Here is a 17,963-nt window from a genome sequence, read left to right on the forward strand (position 1 = left end):
GGGCTTTGTGAAATGTCTCGTGAAGTTCTTACAGGTATTTCTGGGTCAAACAGCAAGCCAGCCCTGTTTTAGGTTGTGAGGTGATTGTTTGAGAAATGTGAACAGCTTATAGGTCTTCGTTGCTCTAGATTTATACGTAAATCCCTTCCGCGCTGCTGGGTCCTCATTTAGAGGCATCAGGCCATGAGGATGTCGTGTTGCGTCAGCTGTGGCTCTTGAGTCAGACTTTTGTGTCTGCCTCCTAGCTCTGTGCGGGCTACTGGCTCCTAGCTCTGTGCGGGCTACTGGCTCCTAGCTCTGTGCGGGCTACTGACTCCTAGCTCTGTGTGGGCTACTGGCTCCTAGCTCTGTGCAGGCTACTGGCTCAAGGGAAGAAAGAGGCTAGGGGATGAATAATGAAAGAGGCGTCATATGGACTGATGCTTGAAACCTACCCCCTCCCCAAAAAGATGAATTGACGGATCAATAGAGGAATGGAAAATGGATAGATAGGTAATAGAGCAGACTTTAAAACATGTTAATCATAGAATCGAGATCAAGGGTGTATGGGCATTCACTATACAATTTTTCCAACTTCTTTGTAAGTCTGATCATCTTCATAATATCATGTTGGAGGAGAAAAAAAGATATAATTACTCTTAGTGATAGAGATGTGGTTAGTTTCAGAAGAGATATTTGCTGTGACATGAGCAAGCAGTAAGGCAGAGCCCTCTGCTTTTGAGTAGTGTTTTTATTTATTTGTTTATCTGTTTGATGAGCGCCTATAGCTGCTCATGAAGCATCTGAAACTGGAAGCTCCAGTAGAATGAAATGTTTGCAGTTCTAAGACAGCAGGTCCAGCGGTACAATATCAATATCAGTATTGATACATATCTTATGCCAAGCACAGAAGTGGGCACTTTTATTAAGCCATTTATTTCTAATAAAAATGTTAAAGATATGGGTACCATTAGGTCTGTTATGTAGATGAAAAGCTGAGCTCAGAGAATTCAAAAGCATGCTGCTCAAGGTCACACATCTGGTTAGGGGGTGTCAGGATTTGCACCTGACGTGATCAACATCAAAGCCTGCTCTATACCCACTCGACCCTCAGGGCCCACAGTGTGGTCCCATGTCTGTCCCACCATGAGATGCTTGCAATCACAGGAGACCCGGCCCCACCCCAGAACTATAGAACCAGAGTCGACATTTTGAACAAGCCCCCCAGCTGTTTTGTGTGCTGGTCAGTCTGCGAAGCACTGTACTGGGCCACACAACTCTGGAAATGCAGGACCGTGTCTTTATTCCTCTCCTGCTGTAACACTGCAGAACACCTTAGAGTCAGTGAAAATTAGCATTTTTGTTTATTTCAGAGGTATAGCTGCAGCACTGAGCACTGTTAGCTCCCTTCTCATAGTGTCAGAGTAAAGACACTGAACCAAAGCAGAGAAGTAGGAGTCAGTTATGCTGAGGTTGTGGCCCAGCTCTGCCACAGGTTGTCCACTTGATGAAGCTCAGATCTCCCCACCTGTCTGTGACTCCATTCCTTCATCTGCTAAATGGGGACGCTGGTACTGGCTCTACCTACCTCACAGAAAAGCCAACATTGTCTTTAAAAGTAAAATGCAACAAAAACCAAAGCAAAATGGAACAGACAAAAATATTATTAGCCTCGGTAGTAGCATATGAATTCCTCGCCTAAATGTGAGGATTATCAGGCTATTTCATTTGTTCCTAACTGAGGTTTACATGGCAGATAGGACTTTTGGGGCAAGTGATCGTGGCTCACCATTCCAGGAATGTCCTTGCTGGAAACCGTGCCCTCCTTCCGTCTAAGAAGAGGACCTTCTCTGAGAGCAGAGGACTGGAGGACTCCATTTCAGGAGATGGTGTACAAACACACATTGGCTTGAACCAAATCCTCCAGCCTCCCTCCACACGTGGCACAAAGTCTAAAGCCTGACAATAGAGACCATTCGTTGTACCCTTACTGTAAGGCACTGTGCCCCATGCTTTACGTGCACTATCTCATTTAATCTTTGCAACAACTCCAAGAGGTAGATATTGTCCTCATTTTATAGATAAGGAAAACTGAGCCCAAAAGAAGTGAAGTGGTAGAACCGGAATTTCTTAACTACTAAGGTTAGAAAGATCATGGCTTTTAAGCTCATGTAATTTACCAGAAATCTGTCACATAGAAATGGCAAAATGTCCCCCAAAATTTCATTGTTTGAAACAGCTTGCTTTCTACCAATGATTGCCTGAGACTCTAGAAAGAGCAAAGATGACAAGTCACTCATGGCTGAAATTAGTTTGAGAAGTTTTTGCTTTGAGCAAAGAAGCAGGTATTCTGATGCATGTCTTTCGTGTCTTCTGACCCATGAACTGGAAAAGGAGAAGAAATAAGAACCAAGGAGCCATTCTGAAAGCATTTTAAGAAAATCTAAAGTATGTTCTCTTCTGCAAGATGTTTTCAGCAAAGAAAGAGTCTTACTGTCATTTGTAACAAGAGTTTAGATAGTTCCAAAATGGTCATATTTCTATTTTATATTTTAGTGCTATGATAGGATATGCTTTCCTAGGCTAGGCTTCTGATGATAAAGAATCCATTTTTCATCTGTATGCCTTGATGTGCTCTTTGTGTGCTAGAGCACACATCCAGGTTCTCCTTCCCTGGCACGAGGGGAAGCGGGAAACTGTAGGGCTCTCAAGAACCCCTACCTTTGCATACAGGTGGCAATAGAGTCAATCCTAGAGAAAAGATCTTGGCCTGCAATCCTGCTTGATCTTCTGCTGGGTTCTTCATTTTCCATTTGTATGCAGGGTTCAGTACATGTGTGGATGTAGGAGATAAGCCAGAGCTGGAACCATGAACACTTGGGGACTTGGGAGGCATTAGAAGGTAGAGTTTAGCAATATTGGCTTAGAGCTCAGACAGACCTGAATATAAGTCCCTGCATGACCGCTTAGTAGCCTCATGAGCATGAGCCTGCTTCTCTAAGCCTCTCCTCCTTTGCTAAATGAGGGCAATGATATATTTTATATGATCTATTCTATAAGTATTTTATAATTATGCTGAGGCTTTTGTAAATACTAAATAAATCATATTACTGCTATTTAACATTTCACAAATATCATGAACCAGTGAGTTAGACGCAAGTAAACATATGGTAAAGTTTTTGGCTTTCCGGGAGTTGTAATACTTGTGAATAACTATAGCAAGTTAGTAAGCCCCAGATAAATGATATACAGTGCATCTCAGTAGGAGCTCATGGCTCTGGTCGGGGGGTGGTAAAACCTGTAGCTCCCTGTTGGGGTGGCCAGGGCAGGCTGCGTGTTGAGGTTTCCGGACCTTAACAGCTAGTATTTTTTTTTTATTATGTTATGTTAGTCACCATACATTACCTCATTAGTTTTTGATGTAGTGTTCCATGATTCATTGTTTGCGTATAACACCCAGTGCTCCATGCAATACCTGCCCTTCTTAAAACCCAACACCAGGCTGACCGATCCCCGCCTGCCGTCCCCTTCTAAAACCTTCAGTTTGTTTCCTGGACTCCCTATCTCTCATGGTTCGTCTCTCCCTCTGATTTCCCCCCCTTCATTTTTCCCTTCCTTCTCCTAATGTCCTCCATGGTATTCCTTATGTTCCACAAATAAGTGAAACCATATGATAATTGACTTTCTCTGCTTGGCTTATTTCACTTAGCCTCATCTCCTCCAGTCCCAACCATGTTGATGCAAATGGTGGGTCTTCATCCTTTCTGATGGCTGAGTAATATTCCATTGTATATATGGACCACATCTTCTTGATCCATTCATCTGTTGAAGGGCATCTCAGCTCTTTCCACAGTTTGGCTATTGTGGACATTGCTGCTATGCACATTGGGGTGCATGTGGCCCTTCTTTCCACTACATCTGTATCTTTGGTATAAATACCCAGTACTGCAATTGCTGGGTCTTAGGGTAGCTCAATTTTAACTTTTTGAGAAACCTCCACACTGTTTTCCAAAGTGGCTCTACCAGCTTGCATTCCCACCAACAGTGTAAGAGGGTTCCCTTTCTCCACAACCTCTCCAACATTTGTTGTTTCCTGCCTTGTCAATTTTTGCCGTTCTAACTGGTTTAAGGTGGTATCTTAATGTAGTTTTGATTTGAATTTCCCGGATGGCTAATGATAATGAACATTTTTTCATGTGTCTGTTAGCCATTTGTATGTCTTCTTTGGAGAACTGTCAGCTAGTATTTTCATGGTGGAACCCGAGCATGAAGTAAGGAGTGAGAGTATCTCAAAGGGAAGGGATTCAACCTTCAGAGATAAGAAAATTCAAGACATTCCAAAGAACTGATAGTCCGCAGTCAGAAATGCCTTTGGGACTGGTCAGGGCCTGTGAGCCACATAATGGGACCATCTTGACCTGGCTCTGTGCCAGCTACCCAGTCCAGGGTGGGCACAGCTTTCAATGAGACCCATGAAATATGGAGTTGCCGGCGAGAAGCCCCACTTAGAAAAATATGATGTTGGTGAAATCCAACACAGCTGTGGCTGTACTTGGGTAGCAGGTGGCGAGTGTGTGACCTTGGAATGGCCTGATGTGCAAGCAAGCATTGGGATCATGATAGGTGGAAAAGAGCCTTGGTCTGGAATCCAGGAGCCCTGGGATTGATCTGGGTTCTGTGTCCTTGGACGATCCTCTTTCATCCTCTATACCTCAGTTTCCAGAAAGCACTTTGAAGGGAGGTTTATGAGCCTGCATAAGCCTCCTTTTTATAGGATACTTAAGTGCAGTTGACCCTTGAACAACACAGATTTGAACTGCATGGGTCCATTTATATATGGACTTTTTTCAATAAACACAGTGCAGCACTGTACATGTATTTTCTCTTCCTTATAATTTTCTTAGTAACTTTTTTCTCTAGCTAGACTGTAAGAATACAGCCTATAATACATATACAAGATATGTGTTAATTCACTCTTTATGTTATCTGTAAGGCTTTTGGTAAACAGTAGGCTTTTAGTAGTTAAGTTTTGGGGAAATCAAAAGTTGTACACAGATTTTCGACTGCACAGGGGGTCAGTGCTCCTGGCCCCTGTGTTGTTCAAGGGTCAACTGTAGCTTCCCTGTAATGGTGCTTTCAAGGTCCGAAGAGTTGTAATACTGGTCCTTGCTCTTATTTCCTCCCCACCAGTGGATTTGTTTTGTAAAGGGACAGTTATGTAAGGGGTGAGAATGGATGAGAATTGTGTACATAAATTAGCATATGGAGACTTGGAGATGGAAATGTGCCAACATCATCCAAAGAGAAATCCAGATAACAGGCCCTAAGACTGGGCAGCTTGCATGAGAAGAGTAAAGAAAACAATTTCCCTCTGTGCTTGCTACAGAAAAGAAGATAAAGGAACTGGAGGATGGATAAAATTATCCAAAAAACATAAAAGATGAAATGATGGGAAACACTGGTATGACCACTGAAGGGGCAATAAGTGGAAAAAGTCACGGTATAAAAAAAAATAAACTGTGGAAAAAGAATGTAGCGATAGTCATGGAAAAAAGTGAGATCACATAAAAACTTTCAAGAGTGCCTGGAAAAAATAAGGCTTTCTGAGTCTAACATGAGGACTCTATTCTTACCACCTGTGGAGAGTAATTGGCATTGGCTGTCTAGAGGTTTGTTTTGCCTTCTTGGCAGGAGCCAAATTGTTATGTTAATATTCCTCTGGCTAAGTTTTAAGTACCAACTTTGAATAGAAAGAGTTTTGCAGAAGGGAAAATTCCCAGAATCTGGTTCTCACTTTGACCACTGAGCTCTTTACAAACTTCAGACTTCACACTTGAATTCTAAGAAATAATTAGTATCATGGCAGATATTTCCAGCATTGTGTGAAAGTGAATAGAGTTTCCACTAGGAACTCTCCCAAAGGTTGTTTATGGGCAGGCAGAGTTTTAGGTAAGATTTAGGTACACGAATCCATTTGGGGAGAAAGGTAGATGTCTTTTATAACACAACATCGCAGCACAGCTCCTGATTGCTTGCGTCACATTTATCTGTGCTGTCTCTTCTCCATAAACACTGGCTTCTCCTTGGATGTCATTCCACCAACCTGGCTCTTTAACTACTGTAATTGTCTTAAACAGGGTGAGACCAAAACCCTAGGGCATTCAGGTTGGAATGGCGTCATAGTCAAAAAAAATGGAATTTTTTTCATTTAAGTATTATTGAGTCATTTCTTGGATTATTATTTCCATTCTTTGTGGGAAGCAACATCTCTCTAAATTTCTAAGACCTCCTACAAACTGACCTTCATGATCTCTTGCCCCTGGATAGCTGATTTCAGCTAGGTGCCAGGTAAAAACTAAAGATTGAGCTAATGTATGCTAATTTGTGATTTACTCACGACCCCTTAGGATTGTAAAAATAGATTGCTTCTTAGTTACAAATGAGCCTGTAGCTGCAAATGATCTCAGACCTCCTCCATCCCCCCTCCCCCCCGCCGCATTACTACCTTCCTCAGGTTGTTGCCTTGCAACAACAACTCTTTCCTCACTTCCACTCCTATAGGCACAGATTTTCCCAAAATGTGATAATGTGACTATTTTTTCATGACATCTTTTTATGGCAGTGACAAAAAGATGTGGTTAAAATACATAATTAAGCTCTTGAAGTTTATAAACCACTAGATTTATAAATCTAATAAAGAAAATCCATGTAGATGATACAAAAGTTTGTGAGCCAGAGATTCTCACTGAGCCGTTTGCTCTCCAGGAGTGAATTAGGCAACAAGATCTATTAAAACCTATTAGGTCACTAAGATATCATTTGGGCAACCACCTCAAGTTCCAGAATATTTTCTGAGCCCCATTTCAGCAGGCAGCATAACAACTAAGAGGTGTCTAGTTCAGGGATTTTCAAACTACACTTCCCTGAAACATTGATTTCTACAACATGGTCTAAGGTTTAACATGTCTAAAACTGAAAAATGACAGATTTCTTCCATTAAAAAGATGTTCTCAGGGGTGGGTCCAAGATGGCAGCATAGTAAGACCCTGAACTCACTTCCTCCCACAGATACACCAAACCTACACTAACATATAGAGCAGTTCCTCCTCAAGAAGAACTGAAGTTTGATTGAACAGCTTCTGCACAACAAATGATAGAAAGACCACATATAGAAGAGTGGGAGAGACAGAGACACTGCAATGACAGAAACCCCACCTCCAACTCAGTGACCTGCAGAGTCACTGAGGGATAATAACACTGAGGAGCCCATGAGCAGACTCTCCCACCTTGGGGCACAGCAAAAAATAGTGGCTTAAAGAGCAACCAGACTATAAGTGAAAGAAATCCATTTGCTAACCTTACAGCATCCACCAAACAGGTGAGGAACTGCTGGAACTGTCTCTAGGGTTGGAGGACCAGTGAGACCATTTTTCATATCCCCTCTTCAGCTCGATAGTGTGGGCAGAAGAAGGGTCCAGGCACTCTAGCTGGCCTGCTGGCCTATCATGTCCTGGGCCCCTGGCTCACATCAGCTCCCGCCATTCCCCCAAGGTGGCCCTGGTGTCGCATGCCATAGGCCCCCACTCGCATGCCCACCTGAGCTTCAACTATCTTATCAAAGTGGCCCTGGTGCTCTCGCCAGCCCTAGCCCTTCTGTCACCAGGGACACTACTGTCTCACCCTGGGACCCCTTCTCCACCTGTCTGTGTCTGTTCCTTCTCCAGCCAGTTTGCCAAAGCCACCAGGCACATGCAGTCTACAAAGGGGTTGTTTCTATACAAGGCCACTCCTTCAACATCGGAGAAGTAGCCATTCTGCCTGATTCATAGAAACAAACAGAGAAGGTCAAACAAAATGAGACAAAGGAGTATGTTCCGAACAAAAGAACAAGATAAAACCCCAGAATCAAACCCTCATGAAATGGAGATAAGTAATTTACCTGATAAAGAGTTCAAAGTAATGGCCATAAAGACAGGTAACAAACTAGGGAAAAGAATGGAGGAACTCAATGAGAACTTCAACAAAGGATTAAAAAATGTAAGTAAGAACCAGTCAGAGCTGAAGAATACAGTAACTGAAATGAAAAATACACTAGAGAGAATCGACGGCAGATTAGATGATACAGAAGAATGGATTCACAGTCTGGGAGACAGAAGAGTGGAAATCACTCAATTGGAACAGAAAGAGAGAGAGAAAGGGAGAGAGTTTTAAAAAATGAAGATTGTTTAAGAAACCTCTTGGGGCAACATCAAGCATACTAACATTTGCACCACTGGGATCCCAGGAGGACAAGAAAGAGAAAGGGTTAGAAAACATATTTGAAGAGCTAATGGCTAAGAATTGCCCTAACCAGGAAGCAGACATCCAGGTCCAGGAGACACAGAGAGTCCAAAACAAGATGAATCCAGAGAGATCCACACAAAGGTGTTCAGAATTGAAGGAAAGATAAAAAGCTTCCTAGATAAGCAAATGCTAAAGAAGTTCATCACCATTAAACCAGCCATAGATAAATTCCTAGAAACACACAACTTTCCAAAATTATGAAGAAATAGAAAAATTGGAATAGACCTATTACATAATAAAATTGAATTAATAACTTAAAAATCCCCAAAAAACAAAAGCCCAGGACCAGATACCTTCGCAGGTGAATCTACAAACATTTAAAGAAGAGTTAGTACCTATCCTTCTCAGTTATTCCAAAAGAATTTAAGAGGAAGGAATGCTTCCAAATTCATTTTATGAGACCAGCGTTACCCTGGTACTAAAACCAAACAGAGATGCCACAAAAAAAGAAAACTATAGGCCAATATTCCTGATGAACACAGATGCAAAAAACTTCAACAAATTATTAGGAAACTGCATTCAACAATACATTAAAAGGATTATACACCACAATCAGGTGGGATTTATTCTAGGGATCCACAGTGGGTTTGCATCTGCAAGTCAATCAATGTGGTATACCACATTAATGTGATCGATCATGTTAATAAAACCAAGGGTAAAAATCATATAATCATCTCAATAGATGCAGAAAAAGCATTTGACAAATTTCAACCTTCATTTTTGTTAAAAACCCTCAACAAAATGGGTATAGAAAGAATATACCTCAACATGATAAAGGGCATATGTGATAAACCCACAGCTAACATCAATGATACTCAATGGTAAAAAGCTGAAAGATTTTCCTTTGAGATCAGGAACAAGATAAGATGCCCACTCTCCCCACTTTTATTCAACATAGTATTGGAAGTCCTAGACACAGTAATTAGGTAGGAAACAGAAATAAAAGTCATTGAAATTGGAAAGGAAGAAGTAAGCCTATCACTAATTGCAGATGACATGATACTATATATAGAAAACCATAAACACTCCACCAAAAGACTATTAGAATTAAATGAATTCAGTAAAGTTGCAGGTTACTAAATACAGAATAGATACAGAAATAGACTGTGTTTCTACATACTAATAACAATCTATCAGAAAGAGAAATTAAGAAAACAATTCCATTTACAATTGTGTCAAAAATAATAAAATATTTAGGATTAATTGAGCCAAGGCAGTGAAAGACCTGTACTCTGAAAAGTATAAGACACTGATGAAAGAAATTGAAGATGGCACAAGTAAATGGAAAGGTATACTGTGCTTATGGATTGGAAGAATTAATATTGTTAAAGTATCCATACTACACAAAGCAATCTACAGATTCATTGCAATTCCCATCAAAATACTAGAGGCATTTTTCACAGAACTAGAACAAAGAATCCTAAAATTTGCATGGAACCACAAAAGACACCAAATAGCCAAAGCAATCTTGAGAAGGAAGAACCAACCTGGAGATATCACACATTCTGATTTCAAACTATACTACAAAGCTGTAGTAATCAAAATAGTATGGTATTGGCCTGAAAATAGACATATAGATCAATAGAATAGAATAGAGAGACCAGAAATAAGTCCATGTATATATGGTTAATTAACCTAAGACAAAGGTCAAGAATATACAAGAGGGAAAAAACAGTCTCTTCAATAACTGGTTCTGGCAAAACTGGACTGCTACATGCAAAAGAATGAAACTAGACCACTATCTTACACCATATACAAAAATAAACTCAAAATGGATTGAAGGCTTGAATGTAAGACCTGAAACCATAACATTTCTAGAAGAAAACATAGTAAGCTTTTTGACATTGGTGTTAGCAATATTTTTTTGGACTAGTCTCCGCAAGCAAGGGCAACAAAGACTAAAATAAGCAAAGGGGATTTTATCAAACTAAAAAGCTTCTGCACAGTAAAGGAAACAATCAGCAAAATGGAAAGGCAGCCTACGGTGTTGGAGAAGATATTTGCAAATGATATATCCAATAAGGCGTTAATATCCAAAAATATATAAAGAACTTACACATCTTAATATAAAACAAAACAAATACAGAAGCAAACAACCCAATTGAAAAATGGCCAGAGGACTTGAATAGACATTTTTCCAAAGAACATATATAGATGGCCAACAGGCACATGAAAAGATGTCAGCATCACTAATCACCAGGGAAATGCGAATCTAAACCACAACGAGATACCACCTCACACCAGTCAGATTGGCTGTTATCAAAAGGACAAAAAATAACAAATGTTGGCAAGGATGTGGAGAAAGCAGAACCCATGTGCGCTGTCGGTGGGAATAGCCATTATGGAAAATAGTATGAAGTTCTCAACAAATTAAAAATAGAACTACCATACAATCTAGCAATTCCATTTCTGGGTATTTATCTGAAGAAAATGAAAACATTAATTCAAAAAGATATATGTACCCCTGTGTTCACTACAGCATTATTTACAATAGCCAAGTGTCCACTAATAGATGAATAGAGAAGATGTGAGATATATACATATATAATGGAATATTACTCAGCCATGAAAAAGAATGAAATTTTGCCATTTGCAACAATATGGATGGACCTAATGGTTATTATGCTAAGTGAAATAAGTCAGAGAAAGACAAATATCATATGATTTTACTTATATGTGGAATCTAAGAAAAGAAGACAAATGAACAAACAAAATATAACAGGAACAGACTCATAGATCTAGGAAACGGACTGTTGATTACCAGAGGGGGAGGGGAATGGAATGGGAAAAATAAGTGAAGGGGATTAAGAGGTACAACCTTTCAGTTATAAAATAAGTAAGTCATGAGGATGTAATGTAAAGCATAGAGAATATAGTCAATGATATTGTAACAACTGTATGGTGACAAATAGTAACTAGACTTATGATAGATCATTTCATAACATATGAAAATATCAGATCACTATGATGTACACCTGAAACTAGTATTGTATGTCGGTAATACTTCAATAATAAAAAACATGTTCTGTCTTTTCTGTTTAATTATCTCTAACTTTACTTCACAATATAGTACTTCGGTATGGACAATAAAATGCTAGTTGACTCCAGTTGACAATCTAGGGGCAGTGGGTGAACATTTGGAGTATTCACTTCAGAAACTCACACTCCAGCGAAGGTTAATTAGCATAAATTCCCTTAGCCACAGACCACACCACAGAGGGTTACCAGAAGCCTTCTAATATCAATCTATACTTGCTGAGGTTTAGTAATCAGCATAAGTTGTATTAGAGAGAATTTTTCTTTCTTTTTTTAAAGATTTTATTTATTTGACAGAGAGAGACACAGCGAGAGAGGGAACACAAACAGAGGGAGGGGGAGAGGGAGAAACAGGCTTCCTGCCGAGCAGGGAGCCCGATACGGGGCTCGATCCCAGGACCCTGGGATCATGACCTGAGCCGAAGGCAGACGCTTAACAACTGAGCCACCCAGGCGCCCCTTAGAGAGAATATTTCATCGAGAAAATGGACACTGTACAAATTATAGGGTAGAAGAGAAAAACCTGTATCAGCACCAGTCGGGCATGTCCCAGCCAGAGTCTGACCAGTGAAAGAAACCACCACAGGTATTTCAGTTAGGAAGGGAGGTAGCCCAGGGATTTAAAGTTTCACAGACCTATTAGGTCTGGGGAAGTGAAGGGCAGAGAAGAATTCAGGAAATCAGGACATGCAGGGGTAGAAAGAATCTATAGCTGAGGATTTGCTCTTAGTGGGTGAGGCCGTGGAGACTGCCTGGAAGCCACTGCCCCAGTCTCGTCTACTATCTACAAAAAGGCATGCCCCTGGTTGCAGCTGCCAATGGGGAAGTGGTTTACTTCTCTCTTTGACCTTCTGAATCCCACATGAGAGCTTCTCATTAACAGACATGAACCAGAATTTCTGCCAGCAGAAGAGATTTGAAATGTAGTTTCTGCATCTCTAGCCCCACCTAGAAAGGGAGAATCTAAAAGAGCAGAGATGATTTTGATTAACAAGAAGTACCAGGCTTAGGATTTAAGAATCTGTCCCACCCAGCATCCTCCTGAAGTAGTGTCTTAGGTCGAGAATAGCTTTCTCCAGTAGCACTTTCTGCAGTTGTGAAAATGGTCTCTCTCTGCCCTGTCCAATATGGTAGCCAACAGTGCCATGTGGCTGTCAGGTCCTTCAAGTGTGGCCAGTGGAAATGAAGAAATGAATTTTTCGTTTAATTTTAATCAACTTAAATTTAAGTTTGCTACATGGAGCTCATGGCCACTGCATTGGGCAGGAGTAAACTCTCTTTGGTCTTTAGATGGAAGACACTGTCTGGAGTGTCTTCAATGTGCCGGTTGAATATTTGTTGTATTTATGGTATGTTGATGGCACTTGTTAGAATGACTATGTGATGGATTTGGGGAGGAGGGTTTCACTGAGCTTACAGAATTGGTCATCTGGGGCGCCTGGGTGGCTCAGTTGGTTAAGCGACTGCCTTCAGCTCAGGTCATGGTCCCGGAGTCCTGGGATCGAGTCCCGCATCGGGCTCCCTGCTTGGCAGGGAGTCTGCTTCTCCCTCTCACCCTACCCCCTCTTGTGCTCTCTCTCTCTCTCTCTCTCTCTGTTTCAAATAAATAAAATAAAATCTTAAAAAAAAAGAATTGGTCAGCTGGCTGCTTTCTGTGCCAGATGACTAATAAACATCATTGTATATTTGGCTGAATTTAGTCTAAGACTTGCTTTCTCCATAACATACAACGGTAGAAAGATAGTGGGAGGCCACCAGTGGTTACCTGTGGGACCTAAAATTGCAACAGCCAATTAGACTGATCAGCTTGTGACATACATTTTTCTCCCAGAAATGTTTCCCAGACCTTTATCATCTACGGTAATTTTGCTGTTAACAAACATTAGCAAAAGACAAAACAAAGGCTATATAAATATTAATACAAAAATCCAGATAAGCTAGTTGCCCTCCCCTAACACTTTTTTTTAATGTGAGCTGTGCCCATGGTATTTTTTTTTAAATCATACAAATAACACAAATTTCTTATGTACAAAATTTGTTCTTCATTTATATGGTTGAATTTACATTTCATTGTGTCACAAAGACACCCCATTCTACAAAGGAATCCTGACTGCCAAGCATTCTACCACTTAGAAAACCTTAGGTCAATGTGCTCCGTATATAATCTCCTTTCTATTTGATTTCCCAAAGTGCCTGGCATCATCCTGGACCAAAACAGCCACTTTTGTGATACATGACACATTTTCCTGCCGTCTGAAATGAGATTATTTAATCACTTGTTTGCATATCAGAAAAAGAGAAAACTGATGGTTTAAATGTTACTATTTTTTGTTTTTCTTACATTTGAAAATTTTCTCTTTCTGCATTTGTCATCATTAAAAAATTGCTCACAATTTCTCAAAAAAGCCGTGTTACTTATTAATTTAAGAACTGAGTATCATGGTAGCGAGACCATATTATTTATAAAAACTTCATGGAATTCAGTTTGCATAAACTTTGGCTTCCTCATTATCTCTTTACCTGATGGTGGATAACACGGGTTTAGAGTTGTCTTCAGAATACTATAAATTCTGTCCTAAGGGAGGAGCCTAAAGAAATCAGTTACTGGAGGCATTTGCTCAATCAGCAAAACCTTATAGGGTTGCTTTCTGGGTTATTCTTCAGCCTCGACACAATTCATATTCATCCAAGAAGGCATCCTGGAATTCAGGATTTGCACTTTCAGCGATTCTTTGTAGGCATTCCCTCGGATCACAGCGCCTCTGCATTAAATGGTTGTTTTACTGTTGACCAAGGGACAGACTGGAGGAAGGGGCGCCAGGGTGAGAAATCTATGTCAGTTCACGGGGGATGTCTCTCCACATAGCTCAGCATAGAGGTTGGGGAGAGTATGGAAAGCAGTCCCTCCTTAGGTGCCTGTATAGAAAGAGACTACTTATGTGTGGGGGCTGTAACTGCAAGAATCATCTGCTGGGGCAGAAGTCCAGCAGACCTGTGGCTACGTTCCCGCCAGAAGAAGCAAAACGGGAACAGAAAGGAACTCAATACAGAAATACTGAAAGTCTCTTCTAAAGGCACTTGAGTAGCTGTCATTCTGCCTCAACGTTACCACCTTAGTAGATTTTTTTCTCATTTCAGCGCTCTCTCGTTTAGCGCTGTAGAACACACATTCTCTCAGACTGGGCTCGTGTTCCCACCCATCAGACTGTGTTTGTGTGGTGGTCCTACTCGCTCAGCACACTTGTGGAACTTACAGACGAGGACAGTGCTCACTCCCTGATAGGACAAGATGTTACTTTCTGATTAGCCCTCGGATTCTGGTGGTGAGTGCTTCAGCCTCATTCAGCTTCTTGTCGACCCACATTAGGCTTTGAAGCAACACTGAAGACACGCCTATCAAAAGCCGTCCGCTCAGAGTGCTCTGCCATGATAACTTCATATATTAAAGTAAAATCGTCACCTTCTTCAGTTTGGTCATCAAAACTTTTGGTCTTAGCTGCAAGGAGGACTTAAATTATATAAATGTCCGTCTTCTAGAATATTTCTGAGATGAAGCAACGCTCCCTGATTCTCAACTTTTCAACGGAGTATAATAGCAGGTAGTACAGTTAATAGGTCCAATTGTTGTGTGCCAAAGTGGTTCATGAAAATCTTTGTTTTCTCTGCCCCTGGTAAAATTGAATGATGCCAAAACATTCTGTTTTAATTCTTAAATTGGAAAAAAAATCTAATGCACGATGAAGCATAACCTATTAGGCACTTCTGCTTGCTCTTGATTTACTTGTTTACATGGACTGATGGAGGAATTGGTTGGATTTTTACAAGAGTGATTTAGAAAGCTTCTGAATCGTATTTCCTAAACAGGGTTTGCAAGGCTTTTAATGCTTCAAAAGGCAAAGTTGGAAGCAAACTGCGTTGTCTATCAGTGTTTTGTTGTTTTTTCTTTCCTTTTAAGCAGACTTGAAATTGTTCATGGAACCAGACTGACCTTAGATTGCTTACAGGAGCTGTGGCTGGGGCTTTCCAAAAAGCAGACACCATGATCTGTTATATTGCTAATATCAACCCCCCTCCCCCCAGATGCTGCCTTTATCTAGTGATGCAGAGGAACACGGGTAAAGCCTTCTTGGCTTCTCTCTTCGCAGGCTTGTTGATTGGTGCTGGTTGTGCCCTCTACCCCTTGGGCTGGGACAGTGAGGAAGTCCGGCAGACCTGTGGCTACGTTTCCGGCCAGTTTGACCTGGGTAAGTTTTCTTCATTGATGGCACTCCTTTTAGAAAAGAACCTTATCTGACCTTTCATAGAAGCAGAGAGTAGAAGAGACATGAGGAAGAGAACCATACAGCCAGCAGTCACATGTAACCATACACAGACCTTCATTTATCTGTTTGTTTAGTGAAGTTACTGGCATACTATCGTTTGCCTGGACGAGGGCAAGTATTGTGGAGACAAAGATAAGAAATAGTCCCTGCTGTGAACAGTTTATATTCATTGATCAGTTCATTCAGAATCATGTGTTTATTACTTATTGCATGTGCTAAAAATAACTCTGTGGAATTTACAGGCTGCCTGAGGAGATAAAGCAAACAAAACTGTCCAGGGCTAAGAAATCCAAAGCGATTTCACTCCAGAGTAGCAGACAACTTTGTTGCAGGGCTGGGTCTTGAACACGGTGATGCATGCGGGTTGTCTGGGAGTAGACAGAAGCACCTAGCGAGCCAGGAATACAGCACAGCAAAAGCACCAGGGAGGAATGAGAAAAGCCCATCAGGAGACCCCGTAGACATGTGAGAAGCTGGGAGAGATGTGATTGAGTAGTCGGAAGTTCGCACACTGGTGAAGAGCACCTCATGACTTTGGTTTTGTGTGTCCTGATCAGGAATTTTCACTTGTAGTTATAGTGTGTTCTATTTAGCAATCTACAAAAAAGGTTGCAGAGTACTACATGGTTTGCATCATTATAATCTGTACTAATTGGATTATATTTCACTTGGTTGTTGAACCTCCATTTCCTTAAACATATCCTTATTTCTTTCTAGTTGGGTATTTCGTCTAGTCCAGTTTTCTGTGATTTTGAGGCATATTGTAATGAGAAATTTAATGAAAGGAAGTCTTTTCTTTATTGAATTACTTTCTGAGGACTTTTTTTCTGGAATTGGTGTTACTACATCAAAGACAATTGCCAAGCAAATATACTCTCCCTTAATATAAGGAGAGACAGATTAAGTTTTTGACCTTTAGTGCATAGTGAGTTGCTAACTTAAACATTCACTTTTCCCATTAATTACTTCACTCTAAGAAGAAATGTTCGAGGGAGTTGGTCTAATGTCAGTTGGTCTATCCTAAATCATCATTTAAAAATTCGACATTAGAACTTCTGTGAAAAAAATTCCTGTCAAATCTTGAGAAAAACGGACAGATGTGATACCACATCACGGTTTTGTGAATTTAAAAATAAAGCAATTTCTGTTTGACTCTGGATGACAAACACCCTGCTTCCCTCAACATAATACTAGTTCTTTTGGTGGAGAAGCCCATACAATTAACTACTACTAATTTGCATGGATAAAAATAAAAGAGATTTCTGACTGTGCTTCCCTCCTTATGAAGACTTTCCCAAGTCTGGATGCGTTTGTGATTGCTGAAAACGCAGAGAAGGGAAAATGCCAGCACAAAGTTGAGTGTCAGCTTGGTTTTGTTGTTGTTGTTGTTGTTGTTGTTTGTTTTTGGTTTTGGGGTGTTTTTGGTTTTTTTTTTTGCCTTTTGGTTTTGGTGGGGTTTTTTCGTTTTGTTTGTTTCTTTGTTTTTTGGGCTTTTTTGGAAAGCAAACTGTGTCCACGGGAGATATTTTAACACAGTGTTTTGCATTTTTCTTTTTCTGGTGTTTGGGGCATTCTTGGCTGTTTTCACACACGCCTCAACTTGATTAGAATACTGTTCTTGCTGATCTCTTGCTATTGTGTGTTGCTGTATTAATTAGCAGGTTATAATGAAACTCATATCCTGTTTTTGCAGTTTTCATTACTGCATCCCAGTAGTTTATATCTTCTCAGCATTGTGGATTAAAAATTTGAATGTCAAACTTAAAAAAAAAGAAAAACCTTGCCTCTTTGCTGGTGGTAATAATGTCTTTTGTGATTAAACTCACCAAGACATTTTAACAATTTAAAAACTACGGTGTGTTAATTTTTGCCTGTTTCTTTTTAAATTTCTCTTAGTTGGATGATGAGGAAAAAATAAAACTGGCATTATTTATAGATAAAATGAGCTCTAGGTCCTGCAAAACCATCCTACAAAACTGCTTCTGTTTTCTATCTTTAAAAAATTGTTACTGGGCGCCTGGGTGGCTCAGTTGGTTAAGCGACTGCCTTCGGCTCAGGTCATGGTCCTGGAGTTCCGGGATCGAGTCCCGCATCGGGCTCCCTGCTCAGCAGGGAGTCTGCTTCTCCCTCTGACCCTCCCCCCTCTCATGTGCTCTCTCTCTCTCTCTCTCTCTCTCATTCTCGCTCTCTCAAATAAATAAATAAAATCTTTAAAAAATAAAAAAAAAATAAAAAATTGTTACTGTTCCCCTGAATGCTGATGAAGGCTGAACTTCAGCAAAT

General features: G+C 40.5%; 1 protein-coding gene across 2 annotated transcripts in view; it reads left to right on the forward strand.

Moving 5' to 3' along the window:
* LHFPL6 (LHFPL tetraspan subfamily member 6) overlaps window positions 1-17,963 on the forward strand; it is a 242,803-nt gene that overhangs the window by 196,268 nt on the left and 28,572 nt on the right. The window contains exon 3 of one of the 2 annotated variants that reach the window (XM_027591020.2): window positions 15,504-15,602. The exons of the other annotated variant lie outside the window; for it this stretch is intronic. Within the exon in view, the coding sequence (XP_027446821.1) occupies window positions 15,504-15,602 (99 nt within the window). The remainder of the gene's footprint in view (window positions 1-15,503; window positions 15,603-17,963) is intronic. 2 annotated transcript variants of the gene reach the window in all.

Source organism: Zalophus californianus, chromosome 3 (genome assembly GCF_009762305.2).
Source record: "Zalophus californianus isolate mZalCal1 chromosome 3, mZalCal1.pri.v2, whole genome shotgun sequence".
Classification (NCBI taxonomy): Eukaryota; Metazoa; Chordata; class Mammalia; order Carnivora; family Otariidae; genus Zalophus; species Zalophus californianus.